At 28.9% G+C, this 14083-nt stretch overlaps 2 protein-coding genes across 2 annotated transcripts in view; both read right to left on the reverse strand.

Annotated features, from left to right (window-relative positions):
* Positions 1–1015: 1015 nt before the first annotated feature.
* LOC112467658 lies at positions 1016–11769 on the reverse strand. The gene is made up of 16 exons (XM_025036363.1): positions 11538–11769; positions 10604–11120; positions 9809–10107; positions 9435–9739; positions 8376–9068; positions 7800–8051; positions 7405–7726; positions 6238–7074; positions 5317–5835; positions 3935–4146; positions 3526–3664; positions 2797–3074; positions 2269–2637; positions 1726–2070; positions 1364–1517; positions 1016–1257 (listed from the first exon to the last, which is right to left on the reverse strand). Exons 1-16 carry the CDS (start codon positions 11743–11745, stop codon positions 1046–1048), a joined length of 5661 nt encoding a protein of 1886 aa, XP_024892131.1. The 5' UTR covers positions 11746–11769; the 3' UTR covers positions 1016–1045.
* Positions 11770–12536: 767 nt separating this feature from the next.
* The window catches only part of LOC112467489 (cell wall protein DAN4), an 8454-nt gene continuing 6907 nt past the window's right edge, over positions 12537–14083 (reverse strand). The window contains exon 3 of the mRNA XM_025036138.1: positions 12537–13722. Within this exon, the coding sequence (XP_024891906.1) occupies positions 13382–13722 (341 nt within the window). The 3' untranslated portion in view covers positions 12537–13381. The remainder of the gene's footprint in view (positions 13723–14083) is intronic.

Here is a 14083-nt window from a genome sequence, read left to right on the forward strand (position 1 = left end):
TACATAATAAATTAAAAAATTTTTTAACAAGTATAATAATTATTTATTGTAAGCAGTAGGAATGTGTGTTTAGCACACGGGTCTTTTCATATAAGTATAAACATTTATAATAATTTAGAATAATATATAACGATTGAAATATGCAACACGTCTTCATACTTATATGAAGAAATATATGTATATACACCCAAAATTCATACATTAATCAACATAACAATTTAAGAGGCTTCCCTAGTGTGACAGGGCCTAAAAATGAATGATTTTAAAAAAGAAAACGACAAAGCCACGTGATGAACAACTTTTCCTACATATTTTACTATATTTTAAGAGTGCATACAAATTTTTTCAAAATTTTATATCTGTTATTAAAGCCCGTGCCAGCCATTTTTTTGGAGCGCCGCGAAAAAACAGTGACCGCACGCGTGCAGCCATTGTAGTTATCTGAAACAAAAAAGCAAAAGGATTTTTAATCTACTTGAGTGTGGCTATTGTCTGAACTAGAATCATGAAAAAATATTGAAAATTTAAAAAATTATAGCTAAAAAACGTCTGCTAAAAAAGACGAAAATAATTATAATTGCTATAATTTTTAAAATTTTAAATATTTTTTCATGATTCTAGTTCAGACGATAGCCACACTTAAGTAGATTAAGAATCCTTTTGCTTTTTTGTTTCAGATAACTACAACGGCTGCAATCGACGTCACCGTTTTTTTCGCGGCGCTCCAAAAAAATGGCTGGCACGGGCTTAATAACAGATATAAAATTTTGAAAAAATTTGTATGCACTCTTGAAATATAGTAAAATATGTGGGAAAAGTTGTTCATCAATTGGCTTTGTCGTTTTCCTTTTAAAAATCATTTATTTTAGGCCCTGTCACACTAGGGAAGCCCCTTAATCTGGTTTAATATATTAAACTACATTTTTTTATGCTATGTGCCAATTTTTATCAATTCTTAACAATAGAAATTTTTTATGTTATACAATAGAATTTTATATATATATATATATATATATATATATATATAATTATATTTTTAATATATTTAGCACGCATTCGTATAACAAGAATCCATAGCTAATGTTCTCAAATCTAATTTTTCGCCATACATTTTTGCTTCTAAAATTGTTAATCGATTTTTGTGAACTACAGCTAAACAGTGTCTTTTTTCTAAATTGTTGTATTTCCTTACTTTAAAGTTGTATAACTTATCAATTTTTATTTGTATCATATTTCGATGCACAAAACCCTCAATACCTAAAAAATAATTTTGCAAAATGTAACATATTAATTTATAATTACAATAAATATCTTTTTTCTTTAATCTCTTTTACTTTCTGTTAATTCTGTAATATAAATTTACCTGTATATTCGTAAACCTGAATAATATCATTATTTTCTACGAAAACAAGCAATGTTTCGACAGATCCACCAAAATTTAGAATTAAAAGTGATTTTGGTCGACGTGCTTTTATAGTCTGCAAGATCCTTGTTTGTGAAATATCATTTTTGCATAGCTAGGTAAAATAAAATGATCAACATATTATGACAAGATTATATCACAACACACTACGCACAGAATAGCACAAGTTTATGTTTCGTGGAAAGGAAATACGTATTTCTATGTAACGTTATTCTTTTGTAATAAATAGCAATTGTCGAGTTATAAAACTAGCTACGTAATAATAAGTAATAAGACATAAATGAAAACTCTTTTCAACTCACATATATATAATCTTGGCTGATTTCTTCATCGTAGTGGATGTACTCTTCTTTTCCATAAATACCTACTTTGAAAGTCAATAGGCTGCCACAACCGAGACAATTTTTTATACGAGTGCCGTTTAAAGATCTTTCTTGCAGTTCATAAGTTAAGGGTTGGTTGGCTAGCACAATAAGATTGCTATTTGAAACAAAATTTAATTCCTCATTTTTCGACGAGATGAGAGCTTTTAATACATCCGGCTGTGTAACATTTTCAGATTTTGCTTCAAAATTTTCTCGAATTATTGCTACAAATTCATCTTGATACAAATTCATGTCTGTGGCATTACCAAGTTCTAATACATGCTGTAAGAGAAAAAATAATAATAAAACAAAATTAGCCGAACTTGTTTTAAGCAAAAACTACTTATGTTATAAATGTTTCTTTATATGTTTGTTTAATTGAGAAAAACAAAACTTTGAATTTTTTACTTATAAATATATAAATTTTAACGTGCATCACTTTCCGTTTACGTGTGTGCCTATGCATTGCAATCAACATACCATTAATCTATTATTTTCCAATTTCCATATATTGTTAAGGCTTCTACCGCAGGAGCGTTTTGCGATGGTAAGCAAATATAAAACGTGATTCGATTTAAAAAACATCCATTGATCAATTAATCCAAAATTGGACACTTTATCGATCACTTGAAAATCAGTTTGAGTATACGATAGAAGTGTTGTATGGCAAATGTTATAATTTACTAATATATAATCCACATCATTTACTTCGACATTACGGATATCATGAATATCTCCTTCGAATTCTTGGATTTTTAGATAATCAAACGCATGGAATTTATATATCTGGTTTACAGCATTGCATTTGAGCATATCTAAGTGCAATGCACACACGTTATTTAAATCCTCCTGCAAAGAATAAAGTTATATTTGTAACATAAGCAAGCGAGAGCAGTGGTTTTTTTATACAAAGCATACTCACAAGTAAAGAAGGTGTTATTATAATTGCAAGAAAATCAATATATATTTATTTTATTAACTATTACACTAGTACTACAATTTTCTTACGTATGCTTCCTCAATAACGTGATCTATTTCAGGATGTTCTCTTGCTGAAGTCAATGATATGTCGATGACATTAACTTTATTCAAAAACTCATTTCCATCGACGTGTGCTTCAAAGTAGACATTTCCATACACTCTCCACTTTCCAGATATAATCTGTTTTGCTTCATTTGTTGTCTTTATTGCTACTCCTTGCCAATTAATTGGACTTATTCTGTTCAGAAGACCCAAAATTCTAAGACTTTTATTGAGAACAACTGGAGTTTTGAACATAAAGTTTCCTAAACAAAAATTATGCAAGTATATTATTTAAATTAATTGTCATTGTTAGAGTGCTTATTTGAATGAGGGATAATAGCGTATTCTCGTTTTGAGCGAAAAATCGCGCGGGCGATATGCATTATAGAATTAAGAAAGATGCAATGTATTGTATACATATACTAAACGCTTAGATGGCACGTGAAAATTTTATAATATATTGTTTAAAACTCATCCTGTTTCATTTACACTAACGCCCGAAAAGTATTCACTATCCCAGAAAAAATAGAAAAATTCTAATTTTTTTTTCATTGTTTAACATTGTTTAAATAGCATGTAACTACCTATGTAATAAAGACATGTAGCAATTTATTGATTTTTTCATTAAAATGAATAAACTTATTTCTAATCAAATTTCTTTAAGGTGGCAAATACTTTTGAGCGATAGTGTATATACTTTCATTAGCTTCTTACCCGTTAGAGTATCGATTGCAGTTAAAGAAACAATTTTCGTAGGGTTAAAATTATTGATCAGATGAGCGTTAAAGTCATGATATGCATAAACATTTCCTCGTATTTTTATGCATCCCGTAATATTCTGATTACCATATACCTATAAAATTAAATACTATTAATTTTAAAATTTTAATTGTGCAGTATTAATTTTGACATGAATTATGCGTTTGAATAAATAGAATAGAACAGAAAATTGTAATATATACAGTAAATGTTGAAGAAAAAAAGACTGAAGTACAGCTAAATAATCTATGTTACTTTATAATACATATATCGGAATATCTTCACCATCATCAACATTATTTATTAGCTAAAAACGCATCCTCTAAACAATATAAGTTTTATTTTAATTTTATTTTTATTATACCATAAAAGTGTCTGCATAGATATCTTCTATATAGTAGGTGTTAATACGTCCTGATATCTGAATGTTTCGAACAATAATATTAGTACAATTAAGTTTATCAGCCATGATAAACTGTTGCGTATTTAACAAAATCAACAGATCCATTTGTAAATCATTGACCTGCATAATTTTTATGTTTGTCTGAAAAGTTACATTGTCGAATGTCCATCGTGCTGAAATAAAAAATATTCTTTATTACGCGACAAAATTGTATAATTGTTATAAAAATAGTCAATATTCTATGTGTACTACTTATGAACTCTTAAGAAGCCCCGTTATTATCTATCTTACCTCGGTTCTACATTGGTCGTATCGTAACATAATTCGTAAGAAATTGACCAATTACAGTCGAATTTAAGGAGAATAATCAACTGTGATTGGTCAATTTCTTACGATTTATGCGCTACGATACGACCAATGTAGAACCGGTTTTAGGGGAACCTAGGGCATAATGCGGAATATGGTCGATACCTTTTTACCAGAGATGCTGCCATGTAATAAAATGTTTGGAAATTATTATATTTAGACGTCTCTAACCGCGTGCTGTTATCAATTTTCATGTGATTTTTAGCTAAAAGATGCAAATTGTTTAATGCGTTCGCTGTGCTCTCCGCGACTGACAATGTGAGTTGCAGTTTCTTTGATGTACATTTGCATAAGTAAACAATAATAAAATTCTACGTTTTATTACTACATTACTACAAGTACATTTACGTTACTAAACTTCAGTCTTTTCTTGTTAATTTAGTAAACTAGTTGTGTAAATATCGATTATCCGTGATGATTTATATTACCCGAAGTAAACTTATACATGTCGGGCTATAACGGGGCATAATGCCTCGTGTTTTTAAATTGTTTTATTTTTTTTCCATACGCTGTCAGTAAATACCTGTTATGTTGCGCAATATTGATGCCAAAGATTATTATATCAAATTTTGATTTTTATTTATATTTTAATAAGAAAAATGTATACATATACTGTAATAAGAAAAGTGTTATTAGTTATTAATAAACAATTGCGTGTTCTAATAAATTATTTTTAAGAAGTTTTGAACATTAATAAATAAGTTTTGTGAGATATCCTATTATGCCTCGCATAAAATGCATAATAAAACTCACGCTTTCAATAAAACAATAATTTCGTCTCTTTAAATTATTCTTTCGCGGTAAAACTTGTGTTTTTCTTATAGTGGATATTTCAAAGAATATTTTAGTGCAACATCAAGTTTATTTATTTATTTTTAATATGTTTTAAACTTGTTTAAACATTAGCTTTATGCCCCGGGTTCCCCTATATACATATACATTTCTTCCATTATCCGTAAAGAATAAAAAATAATTACCTGGAAAATATTTGGGCTTATTAAGGTCGATAACATTCTCCTGCAAATCTTTTATATCAACTCCCATAATGGTGATTGCTTGTAATTTTGTCTTTACTATGAGACTTTTTTGTAGATGAACATCTTTTCGGAACATGACTTTGGTATCAATTGAAAAAGGTTTATCGATACAAACAACATTTTCGTGAAATCTATGTAAATCTAAATCGTTCAAGCTGCCATCGATGTTAAATGCACCATTAAATTTAACTGAATTTTTAAATAATTTCAATCCAGATATTGTAACATTTGCGTCATTCTTAAAGATTGTTGTCTCGAGGAAACTGTCCAACTTTGATCCTTGAATTGATCCACTTACGTTCAGTTTTGTTACGGAGGCAGTTTCAGTAAAGTAAAAATTACCGCGAAGAACATAAGAGCTATCCTCAAGTGTCTTAAATCTATCCGTGAAATCGTTTAAGAATACAGAATTTCCAATCTTGCCAGTTGTATTGAAATTTTTGAAAACCGTGACCGAACCTAAAAAAAAAGACAAAAATTAATTTCTATTACTAACAATAAAAATAAAAAAGTAAATATAAAAATATTAGAAAGAGAAACATATAAGTAAACAATATTATAGGTAAAATATTAGAAAATATAGATAATTATAATCAGCCTGGTCTATAATAAACTTACAATTAGATTTAACCATTTGATAATGATGTAATAAATCACGATAGCAATAATATAAAGAACACACACACACACGCGCGCGCGCGTGAAAAATATAACTGTATTTTATATATTTTCAAGTGTCATTAATATATAATAATAAAAAATAATATAATAATAAAGGTAAAAAGATGAATTGAGAAAATACATAAAAGAATTTCACAACTTTGTTATACACATACATACATATACATATAGGCAACATACCATTTATAACAATTGGTCCTCTTAGTGTCTGTTTTTCATTTGGATCCAAGCTATCGTTCACAAAATGTCCATTTATAAATTGCGCTTCTAAAAATTCGCATGTGATATTTTTGAATATTTTGCGATCTATAAATGTAATATTCCTATCGGTTTTCTGTACTGTATCAGCGATAAATTCAGACAAGTTCAAATTGTTTATGAAGCCACGTATTCTCAAATTTTTGATCGACACGTTCTTATTGAAAGTAACAGTCGCCATATTATCTTCCTCGTAAATGTCAATAATGTCATTGTTATTAATCGTAGACGCCGTTATTATCCCTGTCACTCGTAGAGATGTTATTGATGACTTTCCGTCGAAAACGTCATCGTAAAGTGATTTCGCGTGCGTGAATAATAGATTCCATGTATTTAATGGTATTCCGTTGATAATTTCTGCATCTAAAATGTCAGTTTCCAAATTGTCAACTTTTAAAGCGCCTGTCAAATTCTGCCGCGTAGAGAGTGTTAACACGCGTTTAGCCAAATCAGTGTAGTTGATTCCATTGATTGTGTTCGGCAAGACCTCATCAGTCAGTAATGTCGAGATTGTCAAATTCTCGAAATACACTTGTTGAAAAGTTTTATTTATTTTGTCGAAGAAAGTAGTTTGCGAAATAGTCTGCTTTATGGTATCAAAAGACAAATTGTCGATAACAGATGATTTAATAAACAATAGTATTTTGTTTAAGCAACCAGAAGCGATAGCCTGTTCGTGTGTTACATAATCCTCCAACTTTTTCATAGTGCCAAGAGTTACATTACCAAACATGACATTTGCTGATATCTTTGTCAAATCTGAAATTGGTATCGTTGAAATAAAATTTTTATAACGCAAAATAGGGCAATTTCATTATATTACGTATAATTATTTTTCAAAACTATTTTCAAAAAGATTCAGATATGCTGTCAATTACATTATAATATTTCTTTTACTTTTTAATTCTATTTTGATGTTACATACAAAGAGAAAACAAAAAGTGTTTTTAAAAAATCGATTCTTTAGTTTGTCTTTCATAATAGATAGCTTCATTATATATTATAGATAAAGCATTTGATATTTAATTTTGACAATTTACAATTGAATAATGTTTAGAAGCTTTAATAAGTTTTGATTATTATACTTACGAGGAAACTGTTGATTGGTGCTTAATGTTGTTACGAATTCCGAGAAAAAGTGATCATTAATTCGTCTAGATTTAATTATTGGGTGAGACTTTATGTTGACGTCATTCCAGAATATTTTATTTCCAATAATTACTGCATCTTTTTCAGTTTTTAATAAGAAATCGTCGAGATTCGACCATACTTTAGCACTAATTGAATCTTTGAGTACAATATTTCCCACAACGGTCAGATTTTCAAAAATAACATCTGATACAAGACTATCGGTTTCGTTAAGCAGGTTCTCTACGTTGCTCATGTTAATACCCGTTATATTTCCATCGATCTAAAATTGTAACAATCTTTTACGCTTACCCAATTGTAATATGTATATTTATATGTATGTTTAAAAATCTTACCTGAAAGATTCCATCAATTTCCAGATTTTCAAAAGTAATTTCTTTATTAATAGCTTCATGTCTGCTGAGAATAATGAAATCGTCAATATCTATTTTGTTTATTGCCTCGATGTCCAGCAAATGTGTCGTAGACAGATTGCCAAAGTACTTTTTACCCGTGATGTTGATAGAAAATTGCTCATTTAATAGAACATAATTCTCTGGATATTGCAAACCATTAAGATTTTTAACATTAGCTTCTTCAGCGACAAGCTGTTGAAAAATATTATTTTTTATCAACGAGAAAACATTATGCAGATAATGAGTTTTTAGTACAGACGTCAAAAGTAAAACGTCAAATAAAAATGATACAACTGGCGATTTTTCGTAAAAAGAAAAAGAAGTAGAAAATACAAACTCTTTTTTATTATTGCATTAGAGGCATCCTAATTTCGCGCACAAGACCATATTTTCAAAAACTTTGCGTAACCATGAATATAATATTACTTTCTATTTTCTTATAAGAAAAAATTTGTTTTGTTATTAAGATTTATTGCGTGTTTTGTACTATAATTCTCTGTGATTATATTGCCTTACCCCTTCCACAATTGTCTCTCCAGAAATAATTGTCGAGTCATCTTTCCAAACTATACTTTGCATCAGCTTTTTCCACTTAATACTATTTATTTTGGAAAAATTTAAGTGTCCGTCAATCTTTAATTGCTTTAACTTTGAAAAGTTTACATCGCTGTAATTTTTAATTGAAAAGTCGAACGCAATTTTTTCCAATGGTATGCCATTTAAAGAGAGAATCGTTAAATTATTGGTGTCGATTGAAGGAAAAGATTTCTGGCCGTTGATAATGACGTGATTTGTAATACCGTTCGCTATGATTGAAGTTGATGCATTATTAATAAAAGCGGCAGCTATATTTTTCATATATAGAGTACCATTCACCAGAAAATCTCCAGTTAATTCGATATCTGACGGTAAGGTAATTCTTGTCGCATTAGTCACGTTCTTCAAGTTTGGTAAAATTTGATCGAGCTCCGTTTCTAATTCTTCTAATTTCTTTAAATTTGATGTCACGTTTATCGATATATCTTTCATTTCTAAATTGATCGAGCCGACTTTGACAGCGTCATAATTTACATGTGTTTTGATTGTAGCGTTCGATACATTTACTTTCGAAAGATTCCAAAATCCTGTTGTTATAGGATTCTCAAAGTAACTTTGATTAAACCGTGCTTCAGTCTCATCAAAGATGGCTTCCTGTTTTCGAAAAACTTCCTGAAAATTTATACCTCATTTTGTAATGTAAAATTTTATAAAAATAGTTTCAGACATGCATAAACTATATTTTATATTATACCTTTTACTATACCTATATTTTGTATATTTATTTCGATGCATTACATATAATAATATATTAATAATAATAATAATTATAATATATATATATATATATATATATATATATATATATTTATTGTTTGTTTATATATATGTATATAAACATGTATAAACGAAACAATATACAAAACATATACGAAATGTTTTACTTCATACATTTAAACATACATTAAAATCTTATTGGATAATGTATTATCATTTGCAATGTTATACACAAGAAGTGAGTGAAATGTGCAAACGTACTTCCAACAAAACTCGTGTTTTTAACACGCTTTCCGTCTCATGATGAATAGGATGCGCTGATTCTTTTAAGGTCACGTCTATACGTACAAGCGTGTTTGTATGCACGAATCCGACTTTTGGAATAACGATAATTTTTGACAGATCAAAGTTATTTAAAATCTGATTAGATAAAGGCACGACCTTAAACTTTGATCCGTGCCAAGCCAAAGCGGTTACGGTTAAATTGTTAAATTGAACTAGTAACAAAGATTCATCCCTATATGTATTTAGTGGTATCGTGACTATCCATAAAATTTCGGTTGTTTCTGTAAAATAAATTGTTTATCTCTGTTTGTTTTATGTTTGTGCCAGAAATTATCGTCTTATCGTCTTACTATCGAAATGCAGATTTGTCTCAACGTTATCTTGAAAATTGTTCTCAAAAAAGTGAAATAAACGCAGTTCTTCTCCACCAATTGCTAAGTATTCAATATAACCGCTTTCAAAGCAAGCAAAATTTGCGAGTTTGTTGGATTTGATAACTTCTAATTTTTCAAACTGGCACAATTTATCTTCATTTTTCGACTCATATAGAACAACGTTATCGATTCCTTGAAAAGCCAATATAATGCGTCCATAAACTGGGCAAACTTGAACATTGAATACTTTTGGAAGAAATAATCGCCGACAAAACCTGTACAAATATTGTATTTACACATTTATATTATTCTCTCTCTCCCTCTCTCTCTCTCTCTCTCTCTCTCTCTCTCTCTCCCTCTCTGACTTTATAACGTATGTTAGATATGTCTAAAATATCAGCATTATAAAATTGTAATTGAAAAAGGGATTTTTGATTCTTTTGGAAAAAAGAACCAGAAATACTAGAACCTTTTTCTAAGGTTTTTTGGAAAACTTGGGATATCAAAATTGCAAGCATAAAAGTTAAAAAGGTATTAACGCGTGACAAATGTTATTTAATAATTTAATATATAATATATATAATTAGTGCTTGCTATTGTAAATTTTCTTTGTTCTTTAATGTCTTTCTTTTTTATGAAAGAGCTCATTAATAAATCTTGTATAAAAACCTTGCAAAATTTGATTAAAAATTATAAAGTACATTTTATGTATATAATATGATATTTTACAAAGAGTGAAGCAAGCAACATGCATTGAGTAAAAGGAATTACCATATATCGATACGATGATTATTATAATCAATATCGAAACCATAAACATCGATCAGTGATTGTCCTTTGAAATATGCATCATCATTGTCGAGTAGCAATAATTCATATTGATTTTCTTCTCGCACGAATTCCATGTCTTGAATTTGCTTCCGTACGGGCAATGTTGAATACAACATGTATGTATTGCCAAAAATTTTATACCAATATAGAAAATAACCGTACTGGGATTCAACAAGTAGAATTGCCATTAAATTGCTTGCGTGATTTTCATTAAACGTTGCTTCGACATTGAAATGGAGAACTTTAAACTGTAATATGTGCCCCTCAGTCGATATACTTATAATACGTTCGATTGACAAATCGTCTAAATTAATCTTGTAGAAAAGCAATGTCGAATTTTCGGCATTAATAAAATAACTTGTTTCTGTTTGCAAAAATTGCCAATTGTTTATTGATATGTCAATCTTTTCAGTTATATCACCAAGTGTATGCAATGAAATATTTGTCACAACAACTTCTGAAAATAGAAAGACTCTCTCAGATTATTCTAAATTATTTCACATTATTCAGAAATAGCCAATATGAAAAACTTGAAGATTTACTCTAATAACGAAATAGGACACGTGATTTTTCCTTTGTACTAAAGTGTTTTATATATTACGAGAGTTATACGCACAAAAACACAAAAACGCATACAAAATAAATTTAGAATTTTTCCGCTATGATAAAGTTAATTAAAGTTAATTAGTAAAGTAACTGTATTGATTACATTTTGATCAATTCTGATTTAATTATGTTCAAATCAAATTTTTCTCTTTTATTATACAAGATTTAGAAAAATTAGAAAGGAATTGTGCTTAACTTTTGCATTCATCAATATTAAATTTTTTTTAAGTTTAATTTAATTTATTTATTTGAAAATATAATAACTTACCTTCTCGATTTCCAGCTTCAGCACCGAATTCATTCTTTTGCCAAATTACTGATGTATCTTCGTAGTCTCGGGGTCTTCGAAATGATCTGCCATTGACGAGCATTTCGTCCAATGTTTTAGACATTTCTTTTAAATCCTGGCATTTTGCGTTATTTACGAAAATCCATAAAATAAGGAAACATATAGCAAGATCTTTACTCGGTAACATTCTGAACACAGACTGAGACTGAACTGAAATTCTCGTGACGCGTGAAATTCTCATGACCAGTGTCGCGTAAATATTTGTACATTGTACGACTCACAATATTTTGATTTTCATTGGGCTGACATTGGGCCATTGATTGATGTGTGCCAACATCTAACTTATAAATTTCTCCAAATTAACGGCTGAAGACTGAAATTTCGTGTTTAAATTAATAACAATATTATTTGCCATCTTTTTTTATAATATTTTTAAGTAATTTATTAATAAAATATAGCAATTTTCTTAATTTTTATCTATTTTATAACTAAATAATATCTACGTATAAATACAATATTTATATTTAACATACATAATATTATCACTTTATTGTTCAAGATTAATAATTAATATTAATATAATAATGTGGAATATAAACATAGTAATTAATTTTTTTATTACAATATGTTAATATTAATTATAAGATAATTTATGTTAATATATGTCAATATTAATTAATTATGTTAATTTTAATTAAGTTGTAATAATTTATCTCTTATACTCTTATCTTTTATCTTTATTTTTGTTAAAAAACAGAATAAATTCTTATTATGTTGAACATGTTATATATCCTCTGTGCGAAATTAATATAAGGAGATCATGTTTTCCATAACTATTTATTCAAATTTCTTATTTAATTACATTTATGTGTTATTTTTTTATTTACATGATTTCTTTATTTACATGATTATATATTTGCAGTATTTATTATATTTCTTATTCATTATATTTTTATTAAAGTTAAAATATAAACAGCTGTTATACATTATATAATTAAATTAATTGTATTTTCCAATTTACCAATTTCTTTGCAAAAATATTTTTATGTATGTCGCAGGTCGATGCCGTCAAGTTACACACAAATTACTACGTGTTACAAATAATGCCATACTTTCTAATAATCGTACTATAACATGCATTTGACAATTACATTCGGTTTCAACCGATTTATTTTTTAGAAAATTGAATTAAACATGAAGCTATAAGAAGAAATTAAATTATATCAGCTAATATAATTATTTACATTATAATAATTTCAGTATAAAATAAAGAAATAAAATGACGTTGTATATAGGTATAGCATTATGCTAATAGCGCGCTGTCCGAACGCAGCCATTGTCAGCCACTTTTTTACTTAAACTATAACTTTTTTGTCATTGCCATATCTCTTCTCGTAGATTGCATCTTTTTAGAGGACCAAAGAGATAAGAGGCAAAAGGATAAAAAATCCAAGCTGTAGGTTGGATTGTCGTTCCTCACCCATCAGAGTGATGGTATCGTAAGGGCATACAGGCCCTTATATCGAGGTGGCGTATAAGGTTATAGAATTAAATGGAAATTATCTCGAAAAATGGATTTTTGTAGCCAAATAATTGGGGAAAAATATGATGTATTTAAAACTGCAACAAAACAAACCTTGAATGAGAAAAAAATGTGTTGCATTACTTATTAAACGTCCTTCGTATATACAATAGGTATATATAGATAATGTTACATACGTATAATATTTTTAATGTGTAAAATTGATAAATATTAGAATATGTAGATTAAATTGACGTTTTTTAAAAATAATTTTGTATTAAAATTAGTATATTTTTGTAAATTACGGCACGCTGACTGGCAGAAATCTCGTTCTATCGCCAACTTTTGGCTCAAATCTGAGGTTCACTTTCTCGCTATCTTCATCGCCGACCTCAAGGAAAGTATTCCAGTCTACGAGAAAATATAGACCGTTTCTTCGTTTAGTTGGTAGAACAGGATCCGGTGCACGAGTGGTACCACCAAAGGATTCTTCCAGCGCCATTAGATTTGTGCTTGCAGATGTCGATGACTCCGGAGCTGGTGTCAACGCATCCCGGAAGTTTGAACCGTCTTTCGTGGAATCTGAAGTTACTGAGATCATGGTTGTAGTCGTTGTCGTTGTTGAGGAAACGTCTACAGATTCTGCCGACAAGATCTTTAGTGAATTGGTGTTCAATTTTATTTCATTCATTTTTTATGTTATATATATTCGTGAATAAAATTTTCATGCACTATAGTAACAAATGCGACGATCACATAGTGATTAAAAACGGTGGTAAATATTATAAAATTACAATAAATTCCGCAATTATTGATGCAAACTTGAGATATAAATTAAAATAATTTAAAAAAAAATTAAACATACAACAAATTAAATTTGGACAAAGCTAAAAAGAATGAAGTATATAAGAGCTAATATAAAGGGTATCTCATACACACACGCACACGCACACGCGCACGCACACACACACACACACACACACACACACACACACACACACAC

The sequence above is a fragment of the Temnothorax curvispinosus genome, unplaced genomic scaffold, assembly GCF_003070985.1.
Source record: "Temnothorax curvispinosus isolate PA1 unplaced genomic scaffold, ASM307098v1 QBEX01001663.1, whole genome shotgun sequence".
In the NCBI taxonomy this organism is placed as follows: Eukaryota; Metazoa; Arthropoda; class Insecta; order Hymenoptera; family Formicidae; genus Temnothorax; species Temnothorax curvispinosus.

Coding starts and splice junctions, on each gene's coding strand:
- LOC112467658 (XM_025036363.1), bottom strand. CDS start 11,745: ATGTTACCGAGTAAAGATCTTGCTATATGTTTCCTTATTTTATGGATT. Junction 7,075..7,404: donor CACCAATCAACAGTTTCCTC/GTAAGTATAATA, acceptor TACCAATTTCAG/ATTTGACAAAGATATCAGCA. Junction 1,258..1,363: donor TCAGGTTTACGAATATACAG/GTAAATTTATAT, acceptor ATTATTTTTTAG/GTATTGAGGGTTTTGTGCAT.